This window comes from Brachionichthys hirsutus, chromosome 8 (genome assembly GCF_040956055.1).
Source record: "Brachionichthys hirsutus isolate HB-005 chromosome 8, CSIRO-AGI_Bhir_v1, whole genome shotgun sequence".
Lineage (NCBI taxonomy): Eukaryota > Metazoa > Chordata > Actinopteri > Lophiiformes > Brachionichthyidae > Brachionichthys > Brachionichthys hirsutus.
In genome coordinates, this window is record NC_090904.1 from 13751958 (window position 1) to 13770686 (window position 18729).

The following is an 18729-nucleotide window of genomic DNA, read 5'->3' on the forward strand; positions in this document are numbered from 1 at the left end:
TTATTATTTATTTATTTCCGGGTTATTATTTTGTGGTAAGGGTATTAATATTCGGGGCACCAGGACTTCTACTACTGAGTACCGGCTCTCCAGCTTTCCTTTTGGTTCTGACATTTAAAACAAAAACAATAAGGCTGACCAATCAGCGCGAGGTCAGGCGCAACGTCACTGGTAGGCTGCCAGGTTGTAATCACCCAAACAGAATGGCTGCAGTTTTCACGCGCGCTATGGACATCGCGCCCTGCGTAACGCAGGATGGGATTGCCTCCCTAGGCAGCTGCTTGGGCTCCTTACAGGCTGGGCCGCCCGACAGTTCCCAGATGGAACCCGTCTGTCGCTGCTCCATCACCAGAGGAGGTTGAGATGATTGGCAATGAGCCAATAGCCATCAAACACCGATTGAATCAAAGCAAACGTTATTAAGTGGCCTGATAAAAATCGATCCGACTCTTCTTCTTTATCGCGCTGATAGTGATGAAGAAACAAATACGCGCTGTTTAGAGAAATGAGTTGATCAGAGCCTTCCTCGTGATGATGAGGAAGGGCTGTCAGAACAGGCCATTTGCCTTCAGTCTGTTAATATCGCAGGTTTGTGAGATGTAATCTCTCTCCTCATCTCATCCAGTCCTGCATGCGTAAAACCCGATAGCTGCGCCCTGAGAGGATTTCAGGAGACTTGGAAAGGCTGAAGAGGTGGATTTATCTCCCTCCCTCTCTCCCTCTCTCTCTCTCTCTCTCTCTCTCTCTCTCTCTCTCTCTTTGGCTAGTGAATGGCTGGCATCGCGGAGCCAGTGGTTTCCCTGCAGCATATTGGAGTTTCAAGAGGACGGGAGTCTGCCATCGCCAAAGGCTGAAACGCAATCTCTCATTTTCAGTTACACGACCAGATATTTAATATTCGATGGGGCATCGATCAAGTTCAGCATCAGCGAGGCCGGACGAGGACACGATGCGTGACGGCTGAGCCGGACCTTGAAGATTGAATGAGCATGTTTGGCACAGTGGGCTGAATCCCCCACCCCGGAGCAACAGGTTTACGCACCTGGCCTTCCTCGGACGCGCGTAAAGCGCGCGGGTTTTGACTCGACTCCGTCTGTCGGCACCGTTTTGACTTCATGTCTCCCACCATGGCGGAGCACAGCGGTCTGGATATTACGTGCTCGAACAAGTACTGTCACAGTTCATCCTCCTCGTCAAGCTCGGAGCACGACAAGAAGATTTTCTCGAAGATTACGCGCAGCTTGTCTCGGGAATATCCGAGGAAGAGCGCAGAGATCCTCAGTGGTCAGTACGGGACGAACGTGCTGCTGATCGGGGCGGCGTTGATGCTGGCTGTTGCGCACCGTGGTCCCACTGTGGAGGAAGAGCACCTGCTGTCCTTCCTCACCTGCCTCATGATGCTCCAGCTGATCTGGATGTTGTGGTATATCCTGGTGCGGGACAGACAGAAGAACTCGCGGACGGAAAAAGATGTCCATGCCACCACGTGCTGGATCAGAGGTGAGTTAGAGATCAGTCAGTGCCATTTATAAAAAAAAAGGCGCACATTTTTCCTCGTGTTAGGAAATGATTCAGTCTATTTCCGATAATCAATCCACACCAGAGGGGCTGTGCTTTACCAAATCTATAGTTATTACATTTAATCCATGGAAACGATGACTTTCACCTGTATTTTTATGTCTTTTTTTAATTTCTCATAGGTGGTTTGACCCTCCTGGCACTCCTTTCTCTGATCATGGACGCTTTCCGAATTGGGTATTATGTTGGCTATCAGTCTTGTGTGTCGGCTGTGCTTGGGGTATATCCTGTCATTCATGCGACTCACACCGTAGCGCAGGTAGGTTTACAACCCAACTTTCATTTCAATAAAGTGCTAATCTTTCAGCAGTGTTAGACACTGTGCCCCCCCCCCCCCCTGAGTGCTCACTTAACCAGAAAGGCCTTTGAATAATGTGCTCTTTGTTGCTGAGGTGAGTTGCTGCGACATTATAATCCCATCATTGTGCATGTTATTTGAGTGTAACTGCATATGACAAGCGAAATCCTTCTGGTAAAGGGACTTCAATTAAAAAGTATTTTTCTGTTTTGTCATTTTAATGATGTGCTGTTTTTAATGCTTCAGGTGCATTTTCTCTGGTTTCACATCAAGGATGTCATCAAGAGCTTTGAAACATTTGAAAGGTCTGTGAAATGTGTGTGTAATGTGTAATAATTTATCAAGAATCATCTCAGTTATTAGAGAATATACACAATACTAAAGCCACATGGATGTTGAAAGCCTGGTTCACAACGCCGAGGGATGCTATTGGTCGTGAACTCATGTGTTTCCCCAGGTTCGGTGTAATTCACGCCGTCTTTACCAACCTCCTCCTGTGGTGCAACGGTGTGATGTCAGAAGCAGAGCACTTCTTGAACAATCATAAGAGGAGACTCTCTGCCCTGGGTTACAAAAACCTCACTATAGGTAAGGACTGATTGCTGTCCTGTGAAATTCAATTCATTTTATTTCTATAGCTCCGGATCCTAACAGAAAGTTATCACAAAGCACTTTACAGGCAAAGATCTAACCCAACTTGTGCCACAAGAGCAAGCACTTTGGTGACGGAGGCGAGGAAAAACTTCCCTTTAACAGGCAGAAACCTTGAACAGCGTACGCATTGAACGACACCTCGGTGTTACGACGGGCTTTCCGAAGTTTAAAAGTATGTGTTTAGCGACATGGAATCGCTGTCGCGCCGAGCGGAATACACTGGCTGCTGAGTTGTGAGTGAGAACGTGCATAAGTACAGTATAAATGAACTATACGTGCAAAATATAAACATATTTTCATTCATTGTCATGTCCGCTTCAGCCGCCTTGCGGGCCACAGGCGTTGCTGGAGCCTGTCCCAGCTCTTCTATGGGTGAGAGGCGGGGTACACCCCGGAAGCCTCGCCAGCAATTCGCGGGGTCCTTTGTGTGTATATATTTTTTTACCACACAAAAAGTCGGTCAACAGCGATTTCGTTCGACAACAAAATCGTTTTGCGCCGGGATCTTTGGAATATAACTCGTCGTTAAGTGAGGACCACCTGTATATAAATATAAAACAAGAGCACAACAGTCCACTGAGAGCGCCCCTGAATGGATGAAAAGAAAAAGGAAGGAAAGAAGAGAGAGGTCTTGTTTGCATCGAATGTCTCTTAGGTTTCAGGAGACACACAGTATTGCTGGCCCCGAGGCCCCCTTCCCTGCCCGCTCCCCACACTTCAGCTACCACCACCCTACTTGGCAACCCCCCCACTTGACCTTAGAAGGCTTTGTACCGAGGCTGCTTATTCCCAAGGGTACTGCAATTACAGTAACTGATACATCTAAGCTTCGGGTTGGGGGGTTCGACTGCTCCTCCTCATATCCGGCTGGCTGCTAGGCTGGCTGCACCCTGACTGCTGTTGCCTTTTTAATTAAAGGATGCAGTGCCATAGTGGTGGCCTTTTTGGGGGGCGAGGGATAGGAGAGGATGAGGAAGGAGCTATGGCAGGTTTTTCTTTTTTTTTGAGGTTATCAACAGGGCAGCAGTCCAACCGCAGCTTGTTACGGTGGTCTTAGCGAGGAGTATGAAAAAGAAAAAAGCTCTCCAGTCACTCAGCTAATAAGCAAAAGTTCAAATTCAATTCGTTTGAATATGTCCAATGAATCGTGAGAGACAATACAGACATTTGCAATGTCAATACATTTTCCCCGGTGAAGTCATGGCAATGACAATAATAAATGCAAGCTACAGCGTACGCCCTAAAATAGACTAAGTTACACAGAAAACATACGAGTACAGAACACATAACAAAAACAGCAGCATCAGGAGTGGATCCACAGACGTGTACTAGCAGCAGTAAACTAGTATAATCACGCAGTGCAAACAGAACAGGGCAAGTTACCGGTTGTAAAATGTTCACGAGTCCGAGACAGAATTATTAAGTGTTCTGGAGTCTTACAGCCGAGGGGAAGGAGCTGTTCTTGTGGCCGATGGTTCTGGTCCGGATGGACCGTAGCCTCCTGCCTGAGGGGAGAGAGTCAAAGAGTCCAAATGAAAAACATGATTGAAACAATTCATGAGGTGCAGCCATGAAATTATTTAGCATTAAACAGGACTTTAAAAAAAAGCTACCGTAACTCAAAGATGTAGCAGGAAAAGATTTGTTCTGGTCTCTTGGTTGTTGAGAGATAACCCAGAAACACAGGCCTTCCTTTCATCTGGGGTATCATCAGCGTGGTCATATTTATTTATTACAGATCTATATAAATGATAAATAAGCACTGTGTGGTGGAGGATGTCTTCTTCGTATATAATATATTTTTTCCAGATTATCATTTATGCCTTTTCCTCTGAATTTCTAGATAGTTTTGGTTTCAAGCAAAATAAGGAAATAGAATTACTCGTACATTTAGTTGAACTCAGATCCAATATATTCTAAGTTTGATTACTTGTGGTACGTTTGTTAGATTTATTGGTCGTATTGCTTTTTGGGTGTTCTCCTGAATATGCCTCTGCTGTGGTTTGTTTTCGCAGTGCACTCTGAGCCCCAGTGTAACTGCACCACCAGCACTTGTTCCATGTTCTCCAGCAGCCTCTACTATCTCTATCCCTTTAACATCGAGTACCACATCTTTGTTTCTGCCATGCTCTTTGTCATGTGGAAGAACATCGGGCGGACCATTGACATCTCCTCACATCGGAAAAGGTTGGCCACCAGATCCCACGGCCTGACCTTAGGCCCCATTCTGGGTCTGCTGGCTTTGGCCAGCACTATCGGGATCCTGGTGGTCTACATCACCCATGTAGAGAAATCCCTCCAAATGCGCCAGTCGGCCATTTCCATGTTCTACATTTACGGCATTATTTTGCTAGTGTTCATGTGCTCTGCCAGTACTTCAGGTCTACTTATATACCGAGTGGATCACATGCCGCCGGACACCTCCAAGAATCCATCCAGGCAGCTGGACACAGAGCTGCTCTTTGGGTCCTCGATTGGCTCCTGGCTCATGTCCTGGTGCAGCGTAGTGGCCGTGTTAGGCACAAATAGCAGTCCTCCTCACCGCTGGACCAACCTCGTCTACTCTCTGCTCATTGTGCTGGAGAAGTACATCCAGAACCTCTTCATCGTCGAGTCCCTATATCGGCAGCAAGAGGATGGAGAGAGGGAGGACTCTGAGCTTCCAGCTGCTCCAGAAATCTTCTCCGTAACCTCCTCTTTGGCCCCGCCGTACAACGGCATCATCAACCGAGCCTATGAGACTCCAGACCGGACCTGTGCCACCATGGAGAGCGAGCAGGAGGGCAGTGGACAGGTGTTCAGGTGTCCCAGGAAGCCCTCTGAGGTGCCGCTGCCTGTGGGACACAAAGCGGTGGAGCATCTAAGTACGAAGAGGCAAATTCTGAAGAACATTGCCGTTTTCATGCTAATGTGCAACATTTCGGTAAGCATGTGTAAATGGTGAGATTTAGTTAGACTGAAGCTAATTTGTTACCTCCGCCGAGGCGGGGGTTATGTTATCACCGGCGTCGGTCTGTCTGTCTGCCTGTTAGCAATATAACTCAAAAGGTTACAGACGGATATTGATGAAATTTTCAGGAAATGTTGAGAATGTTACCAGGAACAATTAATTAAATGTTGGTGATGATCCAGAAGAGATCCTGGATTATGGAACACTTTGACAAGTAATAATGGAGGCTTTTTCAAAAAATCATATCTTGTAAAATGTGCATTCAATTTACTCACCAAAAGCGCTTTTCTAGTTGCAGCTGTTTTCAACACAAAGCCATCACATTTACAGTTCACTCCCCACCTTGTACTAAACATCAGACTGACATAGTTAGCAACTGTCTAGTGAGCATGTTGTAGCATTTAGCCAGACTTATGCATAAAATAATTGTAAAAAAATGCAAATTTAAGTTTGCTGCTGTTTTCTATGTGTGGAAATAGAACCAGTATGCTAATACTGGGAGTGTGCTGCCCCCACATGACCAAAAACCCACCAACTGGACCCTATTCCTTTCTGTCTTGCAGTTGTGGATACTTCCCGCCTTTGGCTGCCGGCCACAATATGACAATGGTTTGGAGCAAGAGACATTTGGCTTCAGCATATGGACCACAGTTCTCAATTTTGCCATTCCTTTAAGCCTTTTCTACCGCATGCACTCAGTCGCCTCCCTCTTCGAGGTGTTCCGCCGGGTCTGACAGGAGAGCGAGGAGACTGAACACACTGGAACACCTGCCACCACTAACAACCCTGGAGTGTCTCACCGTGCAGGTCGACCGAGGAGGAGGCCGTCTGGGTCACACTCGGGGAGACTTGAAAGCAAGCCATTGCAACAAAGAATAAGTAGATGCCGTAGTGTGGGGATTACAGAGGAAGGTGAACCCTCAAAAATCGACCTTGTGTAATATAAGGCCTTAGTTGGTGATGAAAAAAGGGCACTTTACACATTTTGGAAGGTTCTCCTCGCTGATGCATCATGTGTAAAGAAATGCTATATCTGCACATTATGCAATTATTTTTACAGCTATAAAATAACAGTATCAAAGAATACTACAGCTAAATCAATGAAACATTTGTTCGTCTTAAATATATTATAAGATGATAGTACTGTATTTGCCAGAGCCTCATTGGTTCACCACTATATATGGATATGGTTCTCATTTTCTTATCGTAGTAGTTCACATATTTTATTTTGAATGTAACACTAAGCAACACGAGGTAAAATAGAGACAATCTTAGCACTATATTTTGAATAATCTTCTTTGTTCTCTAAAGCTGAATGGTAAGTTATGTTGAAAAGTATCCCACTCATTATTGTGGACCTATAATCTGTATGCACATTTTATTAAGTAGGGCACTGTGTGATAACATATTTACTTTCAGAAAGTGCTTACCTTTTATATCCTAAAAAAAACAATAATTTTATATTACCATTAAAAATCTGGTTTACAATTGTTCAAATTCAGTGCATCTTTACTCTAAAATGTGAGAATTGTGTATCATAATAGTTCTGAGATAACCAGGTTGCACCAATTTAAAGAAAACAAATCTTTGTATGAGGACAACTGTTATTCATCAGACCAGAGATTGTACATTTACACCAGCGATGAAAACCACCCTCGTCTCCGACGTTAACTGATCCATTTTTTTTATTATACTGTTAAACCATATGTTTACTTTTTTTGTACATTTATATCAGTCAATAGGTTCTCAACCTGGTGCTATCCACTGTCTGTGTTCTCACTGTCTGCAAGCATGTTTTACAGGTAATACGTTTATGTTTATACTGCCATGCTGATTAAAATGATCATTCAGACACTGTGATACAAATGTGTAAAATTCTAATTAAATGGTGCTCATACAAAATGATGTATACAATAGTGGTGACTGTATATCCTTCACTCATTGAAATAAATGGTAGTTCTCATAGATCTGTTTAATGTATTATATCTATTATGCTATCATGCGCTCTTAATAACACTCAGAATTTAAGCATTGATGGCTCAATTTCCGGAACAGAAGGTAGTTCATATTTACACCACATGGTGGCGCCATTTATACTTTTAGGAATTTTACAGGAAATCTTGTGTCCTTAATAGACAGACAGACAGACAAAAAGAGGAAGCACAATGTCTAATGGTGACAACCATTTCATTAAGGGTTTGACTTAAAGATCCGACAACTGTTAAGATTTTCAAGACGACAAAATTACTCCATCATACTTTCTTTACTATATGCAGTAACAACAATCGAAATTAGTCGTATAAGAACCCCCAATCAGTAGCCTGTAACTCTCTGAATGGGAACATCTGCAACAAGTAAAGAAAGAATTAGATGTGTCGGACGCAGGCCGCCTCCTGACATAACATCCAGAGATTATAGATTACTCATGAGAGTTTAGCGACGGGCGTCGGGAGATTATTTTGACGTAATGTCAGACTGATTTGACGGGTGCGCAGACACATCTAAAAATACCAGTGACGTTTAAAAACCGGAAGCAGCACTGCTATTGCACGCGCACGCACACACACACATGTGTGCCCATAAATCAGAGCTGTGACATACAATCGGAAATCAATGACCATATTGACCGACCTAAAGCAACCGATTTTCCCATATTACATTTTTTTATTACACGTTAAAATAACCTTTGCCCACCAGATCGAACAAAAATAAAAAAAGAAGACAGACAGACAGACAGACAGACAGACAGACAGACAGATAGATAGATAGACAGACAGATAGACAGACAGATAGATAGATAGATAGATAGACAGACAGATAGACAGATAGATAGATAGATAGATAGATAGATAGATAGACAGATAGATAGACAGATAGATAGATAGATAGATAGATAGATAGATAGATAGATAGACAGACAGACAGACAGACAGACAGATAGATAGACAGATAGATAGATAGATAGATAGATAGATAGATAGATAGATAGATAGATAGATAGATAGATAGACAGATAGATAGATAGATAGATAGATAGATAGACAGACAGACAGATAGATAGACAGATAGATAGATAGATAGATAGATAGATAGATAGATAGATAGATAGATAGATAGATAGATAGATAGATAGATAGATAGATAGATAGACAGATAGATAGATAGATAGATAGATAGATAGATAGATAGATAGATAGATAGATAGGTAGATAGATAGATAAATAGATAGATAGATAGATAGATAGATAGATAGATAGATAGATAGACAGATAGATAGACAGATAGACAGATAGACAGACAGATAGATAGACAGATAGATAGATAGACAGATAGATAGATAGATAGATAGATAGATAGATAGATAGATAGATAGACAGACAGATAGATAGATAGATAGATAGATAGATAGATAGATAGATAGATAGATAGATAGATAGATAGATAGATAGATAGATAGATAGATAGATAGATAGATAGATAGATAGATAGATAGATAGATAGATAGATAGGTAGATAGATAGATAAATAGATAGATAGATAGATAGATAGATAGATAGATAGATAGACAGACAGATAGATAGATAGATAGATAGATAGATAGATAGATAGATAGATAGATAGATAGATAGATAGATAGATAGATAGATAGGTAGATAGATAGATAGATAAATAGATAGATAGATAGATAGATAGATAGATAGATAGATAGATAGATAGATAGATAGATAGATAGATAGGTATGCTGCTATGGAGCAGCGCTCTCGTTCAGCACCATGGACAGCGCTATCGACGCCTTTGCTGTTGTCGGTTCTCTTTACGGTTAAAATAATCTCTTGTTGCAGGAACACATGAACTTCCCGGGTCTGTCTACACCTGATGCGCTGCGCACGCAATGCCTTCGAATGCATCTGGCAGCTGGATATTTTCGTCCACGCATAGTCCACGCAAACTTTGATCCTGGAACTCTCCGTTTGTTGTTACGCACCCTCTGAAACTAAAGAACAAAACATCCTAATGCTGGCTTTTCCTCATCCCAGTTGTAACGCAGCGCACTACTCTTTGTGCGTAACGCACGCACAAAGGAGGCGTGCTGTTATTTGCGCCCAGCCCTCAGGTTAGGTTCCATCCGCATCTCCACCCCGGGGAGGACACCGCGCACTGGAGAGACTCGTTGACTTGGTCAGGTCAGACAACCGGGACCGGGAAAGCTGCAACATGCGCCCGCCGATTCTTGCAGTGTTTCATCACGTCAGCGCACCTGGCACGACGCTCGGCTCAACTTTGACGCACTCACTTCTCCGTTTCCGTTGGTTTTCTCCTCTACAGCGGGCTGGCAGCCGAGCAGGTCAATGGGGACCGTGTGGTCGGTGGCTGATAGCGCCGCTCTTTCCCGCGCACGCAGCAATGGACTGCAGTTTTACTTGAGGAGAGGCACATGGAGAATCCAGCCCGCCTGTCATCAGCGCAGGGGACCGAGTCCGTGCCGGCGCCCCTAGAAGAGATCATGTGGAACAGCACCGCGACAGAGGCAAAGGACCAGCGGACTGATATCATGGTGCGCACGGTGACGGGCTGCCTGCTGTCCGCGCTCATCCTATGGACCCTGCTCGGGAACATCCTGGTTTGCTCCGCGGTGCTGCGCTTTCGGCACCTGCGGACCAAAGTGACCAACATTTTCATCGTCTCGCTGGCTCTGTCGGATTTATTCGTCGCCGTCCTGGTGATGCCCTGGAAGGCTGTGGCGGAGGTGGCGGGATACTGGCCGTTTGGCACTTTCTGCAACGTCTGGGTCGCGTTTGACATTATGTGCTCCACCGCCTCCATCCTGAACCTCTGCATCATCAGCGTGGATCGATACTGGGCCATCTCCAGCCCCTTCCATTACGAGAGGAAAATGACCCAGCGCGTTGCCTTTGTTATGATCAGCGTCACTTGGACGTTGTCTGTCCTCATTTCATTCATACCGGTTCAGCTGAACTGGCACAAAGCCAGCGGCGGCGACGCGCCCGGGAACTCTTCCGCAAGCGCGCAGACGCAGGAGGAAAACTGCGACTCCAGCCTAAGCAGAGAGTATGCGATATCTTCCTCTCTGATAAGTTTCTATATCCCCGTGGCAATTATGATTGTGACTTACACCAGAATATACCGGATTGCGCAAATACAAATCAGAAGAATAGCCTCCCTGGAAAGAGCGGCGGAACACGCGCAAAGTTGCAGAAGCAGAAGGATCGAGTGCCAACACCACAACACCTTGAAAACTTCGATTAAACGGGAAACCAAAGTGTTCAAAACTCTGTCGGTGATTATGGGAGTGTTCGTGTGCTGCTGGTTACCGTTCTTTATCCTGAACTGTATGGTCCCGTTCTGCGACAGAGCCGCCGCAGACCGGGACGCGGGTCTGCCGTGCGTCAGCGAGACGACTTTCGACGTCTTCGTGTGGTTCGGCTGGACCAACTCCTCCCTGAACCCCGTCATTTACGCATTCAACGCGGAGTTCAGGAAGGCCTTCGCCAGCCTCTTGGGTTGTCGCAATTTCTGCTCCAACACGCCGGTGGAAACGGTGAACATCAGCAACGAGCTGGTCTCGTACAACCAAGACACCGTTACGCACAAGGAGATCGCCCACGCCTACGTGAACATGATCCCCAACGCGGTGGAATGTAAGGAACGCGAGGAGACGTTTGACCGGATTTCACAGTTTTCACACAACCACGAAAACGTCACCGACTCGATCTGCGACGTGGAGGACTGCGAGGCGGACATCAGTTTTGACAGGACGTCATCCTTCACGCCCAATGGATTACACTAACTCCATCTCGTGTCTTCCGTGCGTAACTGGGTGTATTAATGATTAGAATAATGCCATTGTTCACGGAGCTCCCGCATGTGGGGGGGGGGCAGCCCTGCCACCGCTTTGCGTCGTTTACGAGATGTAATGTTGTTGTCCTGTTCCGCTCAAAGTGATGTGTAGGTGTTAATTTAAAGGACACGTGAAGTCTGTGTTTATTTGTCCGAGGATCAGTGAAGCTGGAGCCGTCCAGCTCAACGCGTCCCCGTCTCATTCCCATCCGCTGGGGGGGGGGGGGGGGGGGGGGGGGTGTTTGTAAAGACTCAGCTGAGGAATCATAAAACTTTTGCTGCTTACAAACCTCATGTGTATCCAGTGCCCGCTTTTCCACTGAGGGCAGCCTTACAGCATCAAAGATAGCTCTTCTCAAATGCAGACATTTCGCCTTATAGCTCATTCAAAGAAGACTTTGGAAACATGAAAAGGATGTGATGGTTTGGAGTTGAAGTTACATGATGCCAAAATGTAGCATTAAAGCGTTTTCCCACTGCAGCCACTTCCTCACCGCGCCTCATGGAGCATTTGATCCATGCCCAGGTGACTGGATGCTTTGAGGAGTAAAACATAACAAGGGCGGGGAGGGGGGGGCAAAAACCCAAACCTGTACTATAAATGTGTGAAAGTTTACCCTGGATCAGTATTCCAAATCAAAGAGTTTCGACCAAAATCTGCAGTCGCTATGACAGTCAAAACCCAAATGCCTTTTTGTGATTTTGAATTTCTCTTTGAGGCCAAAACAACTTACTGGTTTTTAAGTCACAATAAACTCCTATACAGAAACCAGAGAAAGAGGAGGAAGAACGAATCCCAAGTGACCAAAGATTTAAAGGAGCAAATCAATAACTCAGATAGCATAAAAAAAAAAAAAAACATTCAGTCAGCTAGAGAGAAACTTGCTGTCAGACAGAGCCTGCATACAAACACACACATTCACACCAGAGGGTCAACATAAGTCGATGTTATGCATCACCTCTCTCTCCCACAGCGCTCACCCCGTCTTTGTACTGTACAGACGACCTGATCTGAATGTATGCTGTCCTTTAAACAGTGAAGTGTGTCATCATTTGTCTAATAAAATGCTGCCATACAGAGAGGAACGGAGTGCTCAGATATTTGACTGAATGTGGAACAGGAGATTTAAAAAATTGGTTGCAGGATTTTCATCTTTGGTTTAATGTTAATTTCACTGAGAATTGAGAGCTTAAAGGTGAAGGAAGATTTTACTCATCAAAGTCTGTCTGTAGTTTAAAATTGAACGGCGTAACTTCTAATGGGAAATTAATCAATTCTAGTATAAATTTGATAAGATAGCTCAAGTGACTTGAAAGCAATATATTTGAACAAAAGTCATCTGAAGAGCACATTATCCCCTCATCCCCTGCAAAAACAAAACTAAATTGTACAACAAATTCATCATCACATGAAATATCCCCCGGAGGATGCCATGATCAAATACCGTGCAATCACACTTAAAGAGATGAAATCCTCTGAACCTCGAGGTCACACTGTTTTAACTCACTCCATAGTCCCTGTATGTTTGTTGGCAGTCCATTTACGTGTAAAGGTTAATGAAGCAAGAATGTAGAAAGATGAAAGATTGGTTCAGGACAAAAATACTAACCTTCTGCCACCGAAAACATGTTTCCATGGAAACCACATTAAATAAAAATCTACATACGTAAAGAAAGAACAATGCAATGTGGTTTATATGAGTGTGAAGTCTGTTGAAGGTATAGGTTGATGTGTATACCTCAGATAAATAATCTATACACAGACAATCAGACTGATGACTAAAGATGTCATTTTATGCTGCAGTGATAACAAATAATAAAACAAGAAACTAAAGCGAGGGTAGAATTAGAAATACATTCCCTTCCCCGCGTCTCGTCTCTGCTGAAGGATTTCGACCCGATGCTACACAAAAAGAAAGAAAGAAAGAATTAAAACAACATTTAATGAAGGTGCCAGATGTTGACAAGAACAAAGAGTGTATGAGATGATAGCAATCTGTGTTCAATGTAAACTGTCAGGCAGCGTCGTTGTAGAAGCACCAAAACAACAATACATAAGTAATGTTAAAGATATATAGACTAGTAGAGTTACTGATAAGTGATGCCTTAATCCATATTTAGATTGAATGCTAATCCAGCAACAGATGAACAGTGTGTTACTGTTGTTCCTATTAAAGATCAAGGCAATTAGATTTATTCTGTTGTGACAGACAGGTGCATTGCGTGATCTATGCAGGTCAGTGGATGAAACCAGGCCCATGTGCATCCTCCTGTTTGTCTCTTCTGACACATCAATGTTGCAGTCTTAAATCAAAACCTAAAGATTCCACTTTGTTCCAAGACTCCTTTAACAAATTATGTCCAGTTTAAATCCATCTACATAAATCCATAACATCTACACATAACATAGAATAACAACCTGTTTAAATGTTCAATAAAAATAAATAAATATATATATAGTCTAATAAAAGTCTATCTTGGAAGTAATGTAAACAGGTTGTGGTCTGCACAGCAGTCCTATTTGACACGTGCGCCTACCTGTTATAAGGTATTATAGCTTATTGGTGGATGCATGTGCTTCAAGTGTGCGTAACGTTATAATGCTCACAGCGATTCAAGCATTGCAAACCGGTGAGGAAATATAATCTAGATGTAGAAATGCAAACGTGTAGTAATTCCAAAAGACTGCACTGCTCTTTTGTAAAATGTCTCTCTTGGTGCGTTTTCAACAATGAAGACAAACCTGAGCAGAGGCAACATTTCCATCGCTGCTAGGGCTGTTAGACTAAATGCCCCTGAGACAACAGCCTGAACCAGCGCTTCTGTGTTGTTAACCTCCCACCTTCTCACTGTCGCTGATCGGGCTTTCCTCCCATGATGTGACAGATGTGAGCGGACAGGATCTGTAGATCATGGTGCGTCTGTCGGTGACTCCTCAGTGAAAACACGGCGGACTACAAAAGATCGCAATGAAAACCTAAAACGATTAAAACACCGTACTTGTATTTAGGGAATAATTGAAGGTTGACATTTCATTTTACGATAACATACCAGTACATCTACATTCAGCTGCTGCTTATCTGAATTTACAGGAGAACAATTTATTTCAAGAATATTTTGAATTTTCTGCATTTATATCCTAGATAAAGATTACCTGTTTTTAAGGCAATCTTTAAAATGGCAACAGTGTTGTCAGGGAATAAGGAGTTTTTCCTCTTCTTGTTGGGTCCTTGCGATGTGGAGCAGATATGAAAGGTGCTTTGACCTCGATATTCATCCGTGACAGGAGTGCTGGAGAGGAAGTGGAGGCAGGCCTTGCAGGGTTTACGTCATCCGTCAGGACACATTTATCAAAATATTCCTATCCTCCTGCATGCATGTGAAAGGAACATACAACATACATTTAAAACACAGATGAGCTACTACAAGAGATTTCTTTCTTTATAAATCTCCCTTTAATGTCTTGTTTGCCGTATGCCTCTTTTTTTCAGTCCCATTTTGATTATTAGCCGCCTTCCCTCCTCCTTTATCCTCAAAAGGATTGAACTCATCTCATGAACGGCCCGGATGTAGTTCGACTTCTAAGAAGATAAATATTCCGAGCGACTGTTATCACATCTTATTGTAGCTGCGGGAGTGCTCAGACGATAAACACCTTAATTACAGCAAATCAAGCATAATCTCCTGGTTATTATTTGTGCCGGATCGTCCCCTCCCTTGTCCTTCTCACACAGCAACACATCCATGTTCCACGTTATAATGCGACTCTGTCAACTATACCGAGGTTTATAAAATGGAAGATTGTCCTTAATCTACTGAATGGCGCGGTGGCGCAGGAGTTTGCACTGACTAAGACAACTTCCACAATGATTATTGGCCACAGAGATCCAATATTAATTTTCCTTAAGTAGTCAATGGTTTCTTTCAGTTTATTGAGTTGATGAGCTGATCTTCAGAGGCTAACCGAAGAGAAATCAACAAACAGATGATTAAATAAAGGAATAACGGAACAAGCAAACAAATTAATTACCGGTAACTAACAAAAGATTGGACCAACAACCAACCAACAACCAACATAACCTCCTTGCGGAAGTAAAACTTTGTTTATCACGAAATGTATCAATCCTTTCTCTTTTTTTTTACAAGACATTCAACAATTGACTGTCATTTCTGAAGAAAGACAATAACTTAAAAATGTGCAGTTGTCTGTGTGCAGAAGGTTCTTGTGCCACTTGGAAGAAAAAGAGAAATATAGCAAAATGTCATCTCTATATTTTATGAAAAAGTGTGGAAGTTTAATTTGTTGTCGCTGCTTCTCTACAATCGGGGAGCAAATGAAATGTCTGATGTCTGAGGCGGAGATTTTTCTTGACAACACCCTCGAAAAACAGCCAAAGTCCTCTTTTTTTCCTCAAACTGAGCTACCAATTCAAGCAGAAGTGTGGTGGTGGGTGAGTGGATGGAGAGGACAGGCATTGTAACCGAATCCCTGGAGCTGTGGTGTCTCTCTGAGGGATGACTTACAGCGCGTGAATCAGTCGTGTTCCGTCAGCTGGCACGCATTCACATGTACTTTGCTGCCCGAGGAATCAGGTTGCAGGGCCTGAGAACAGAAACAGCAGTAGATATTTATGCAACTGTGTAAAGTAGCAGAAGCGTGTGTGTCTTGGTTTGCATAGAAGGTACATAATGATGGCTGGCGAATGCGCAAGGTCAGAAAAAAGGTGATAATATTCAGTGCAGCAGCAGAAGTGTGGGAGCAATGGCTGAGGTCCTCAACTGCTGCTTCAGTCTCAGGAAATCGATATGTTCCTATATTTGTTGCTTTATTTGCTCTAAGAATGAAATTGTTTCTTGCTGATGAAATTGGCTTACAATGATTTCAGTGCATACAGCATTCCGGAGGAGCCCAAGAGTACAGGACTACATTTCCTTGGGAGTGACCAGGTTGGACAGGATTAGAAATGAGGCAACAAGAGGGACAGTGAAGGTTAGACGTTTTGGAGACGAGGTCAGAGAGGACAGACTTCTATGCTTTGGACATGTCCAGAGGAGAGATAGAGACTATATCGGTAGAAGGATGCTGAGAATAGAACTGCCAGGGAACAGGGCTAGAGGTTGACCCAGGAGAAGATGCATGGACGTAGGGAGGGAGGACATGAGAGTGGCTGGTGTTGGGGAGGACAAAGCAAAGGACAGGGTGAAGTGGAGAAGGTTGGTTTGCTGTGGCGACATTAATGTTCGGCATTAACAGTATTTGATGTTTTGGAAGCGAATCAAGCAAAGCATTGTAAAAACTCATTTAACGTCTCTTTTATTGGCTGACCTTGTCTTCTGCTTAGAGGACAAGGAGCTCCTAAAACTTGTTCTTTGTCCTTTAGATCCTGAAAACTGCTGCTAGCTACTTGAAATATCCATTAAAATTTCAACCAAAGAGTAATTCTCCCTTTTTTTATCCTCAATTAATAATCTCACTGTGCCTCAGACTTGTGACCTGATGGTCACTGTACCACACTATATAACTGTATGAATACTGGATTTGCTCCACTTTGGTACAGAAGCTTAGCTTCTAAGCTTTCCAGGTTTGATCTCTCACCCTCATTTCTTAATTACTGCACTTCATTCTTTAAAATTCCTTTTGGTCAACAGTTGTGTCCAAACGGATAAGAGATGATGCTATTTTTTTAAAATCTTGCTTAGAGGTCATTGTGTTTTAAGCTCATTAAGCTAATATACAACTCTTGGTTTGCCTGCTACGTGAGTCGTAATCACGGGAACGTGTGCCTTCTAGAGCGGTTCCCAGTAGACACACTATGCCTGCAGGGTGACCTAACGTGGCACCATCCTCATACAGTACATGCAGAAACCCATGCGTGCATGTCGTTGATGTGTAAACACGTTCCAGATCGTGTTTCCCGCAGCTTGTAATTAGATGACAACTGAGCCACCATGCATTAGTGACTAATGTTCTCCGGAGCATCAGTTTTAACACAAGCATCCGCCTGACAGAAACAGATGCAAATGATGTTTGTGTGAGACTGGGATCATTGCACCAGGAGTTAAATATGACAGACTTCCTCCTACGTCCTGTGATTACGTCCTCAGGTTGCACTACATGAGTTAAATGAAGCTATTCTCTGACAGTTCTAGCTGCATAATTCACATAATTATCTCAACAAATGCAAGAAACAAAAAGAAGCAATTTCCGTACTAAAAGTCCCGAGAGGCTCTTTAGTAAGATTCTGAATTTTATTCTTCTTGTGCTTATCTTAACTCACTAAATCAGAGCAAAATATAAATTTCACCTCTGATCCAAGAGGCTTCATCAGTCCTGAACTGAACTGAATGTCACCTCCACTCCATTGCTCAGCTCTGCCTGATTTGTTTTTTTACTGTCTGTCTGGGTCATCATGACTATACGCATTATATCTTCCCATGGTTAAGATTTGGATAGTTATCGCTGAGGAAGGGTGAAATCCTAATGCTTTGTTCAGTGCTGTTGCTGCCTTTCCTCCCATGTACTCTGTCATGTCTGTTGCTTGCTGTCTCTTTCGTGAAGCAGATGTTCCGTTTGATCACCAGTATTTAGTAGATGATTTAACAGAATCAGCTTTCATTTGAAAACAGTCTCGATATAAATTCTTTAAGGACCTGACAGATATTAAAAAAACAAGAGAGAAAAGACATTATACGCAGCCTATCCCATCTGGCTACGAGCGAGAGGTGGGATACACCCTGGACGAGTCGCCAGTTCATCATAGGGCCACATGTAGACAAACAAACACTCACATTCACACCTATGGACAATTTAGTGTGTCCAGTTCTCCGCCAAGTAGTTTATAAATAACTACTGAACTAATGATGTTAATGTGAATTCAATTGTTAAAGGTATATTTTATGTTCATGGAATCTAAAAGACATTCATAAATAATCATTTTTGGTGTAAATCCAATTACAGGTTTGAACTCTGAGTGCTTTTCTGGTTCTCACTGGAATGAGGCCACAGTTTAAAAGAAGGCGGAATATTTTGTACTCGGACATCACTTCATCTCTGCATCCTGCTGTCCTACAGGGTTACCAGTAACAGGCTGCAGTGGATGCTCCACTCAAATTACTCCTGCAGAAGCATATTATTTCCCAATGCAAAGATCAGGTAACATCCAAAATAAATGAACAGCTCGAGCAGGTAACCCTGATCCACATAGAAGCAGAAGGTTGAGATTATATGGCATGGCCTGCTGACGGAGGCAATGAAGAATGGAGAGATCAATTAACACAGTTCAAAAGAGTTAAAATCAAATTATTTCAGTTCAGTCATGTGTCCGTGTACATCCTCCAATAAACCACATTCATGTTCTGAGTTGCCTGGATGATTGCATCGTAACTTTAC

The 18729-nt window shown here is 43.2% G+C and overlaps 2 protein-coding genes across 2 annotated transcripts; both read left to right on the plus strand.

Moving 5' to 3' along the window:
- The first annotated feature begins 1127 nt into the window (after positions 1–1127).
- otop1 (otopetrin 1) lies at positions 1128–6214 on the plus strand. The gene is made up of 6 exons (XM_068742881.1): positions 1128–1500; positions 1701–1837; positions 2123–2181; positions 2334–2464; positions 4546–5453; positions 6044–6214. Exons 1-6 carry the CDS (start codon positions 1128–1130, stop codon positions 6212–6214), a joined length of 1779 nt encoding a protein of 592 aa, XP_068598982.1.
- A 3701-nt stretch (positions 6215–9915) lies between these two features.
- Positions 9916–11289, plus strand: drd5a (dopamine receptor D5a). Its single transcript, XM_068742420.1, has one exon. The coding sequence runs from the start codon at positions 9916–9918 to the stop codon at positions 11287–11289; it is 1374 nt and encodes a 457-aa protein (XP_068598521.1).
- The last annotated feature ends 7440 nt before the right edge of the window (positions 11290–18729 follow it).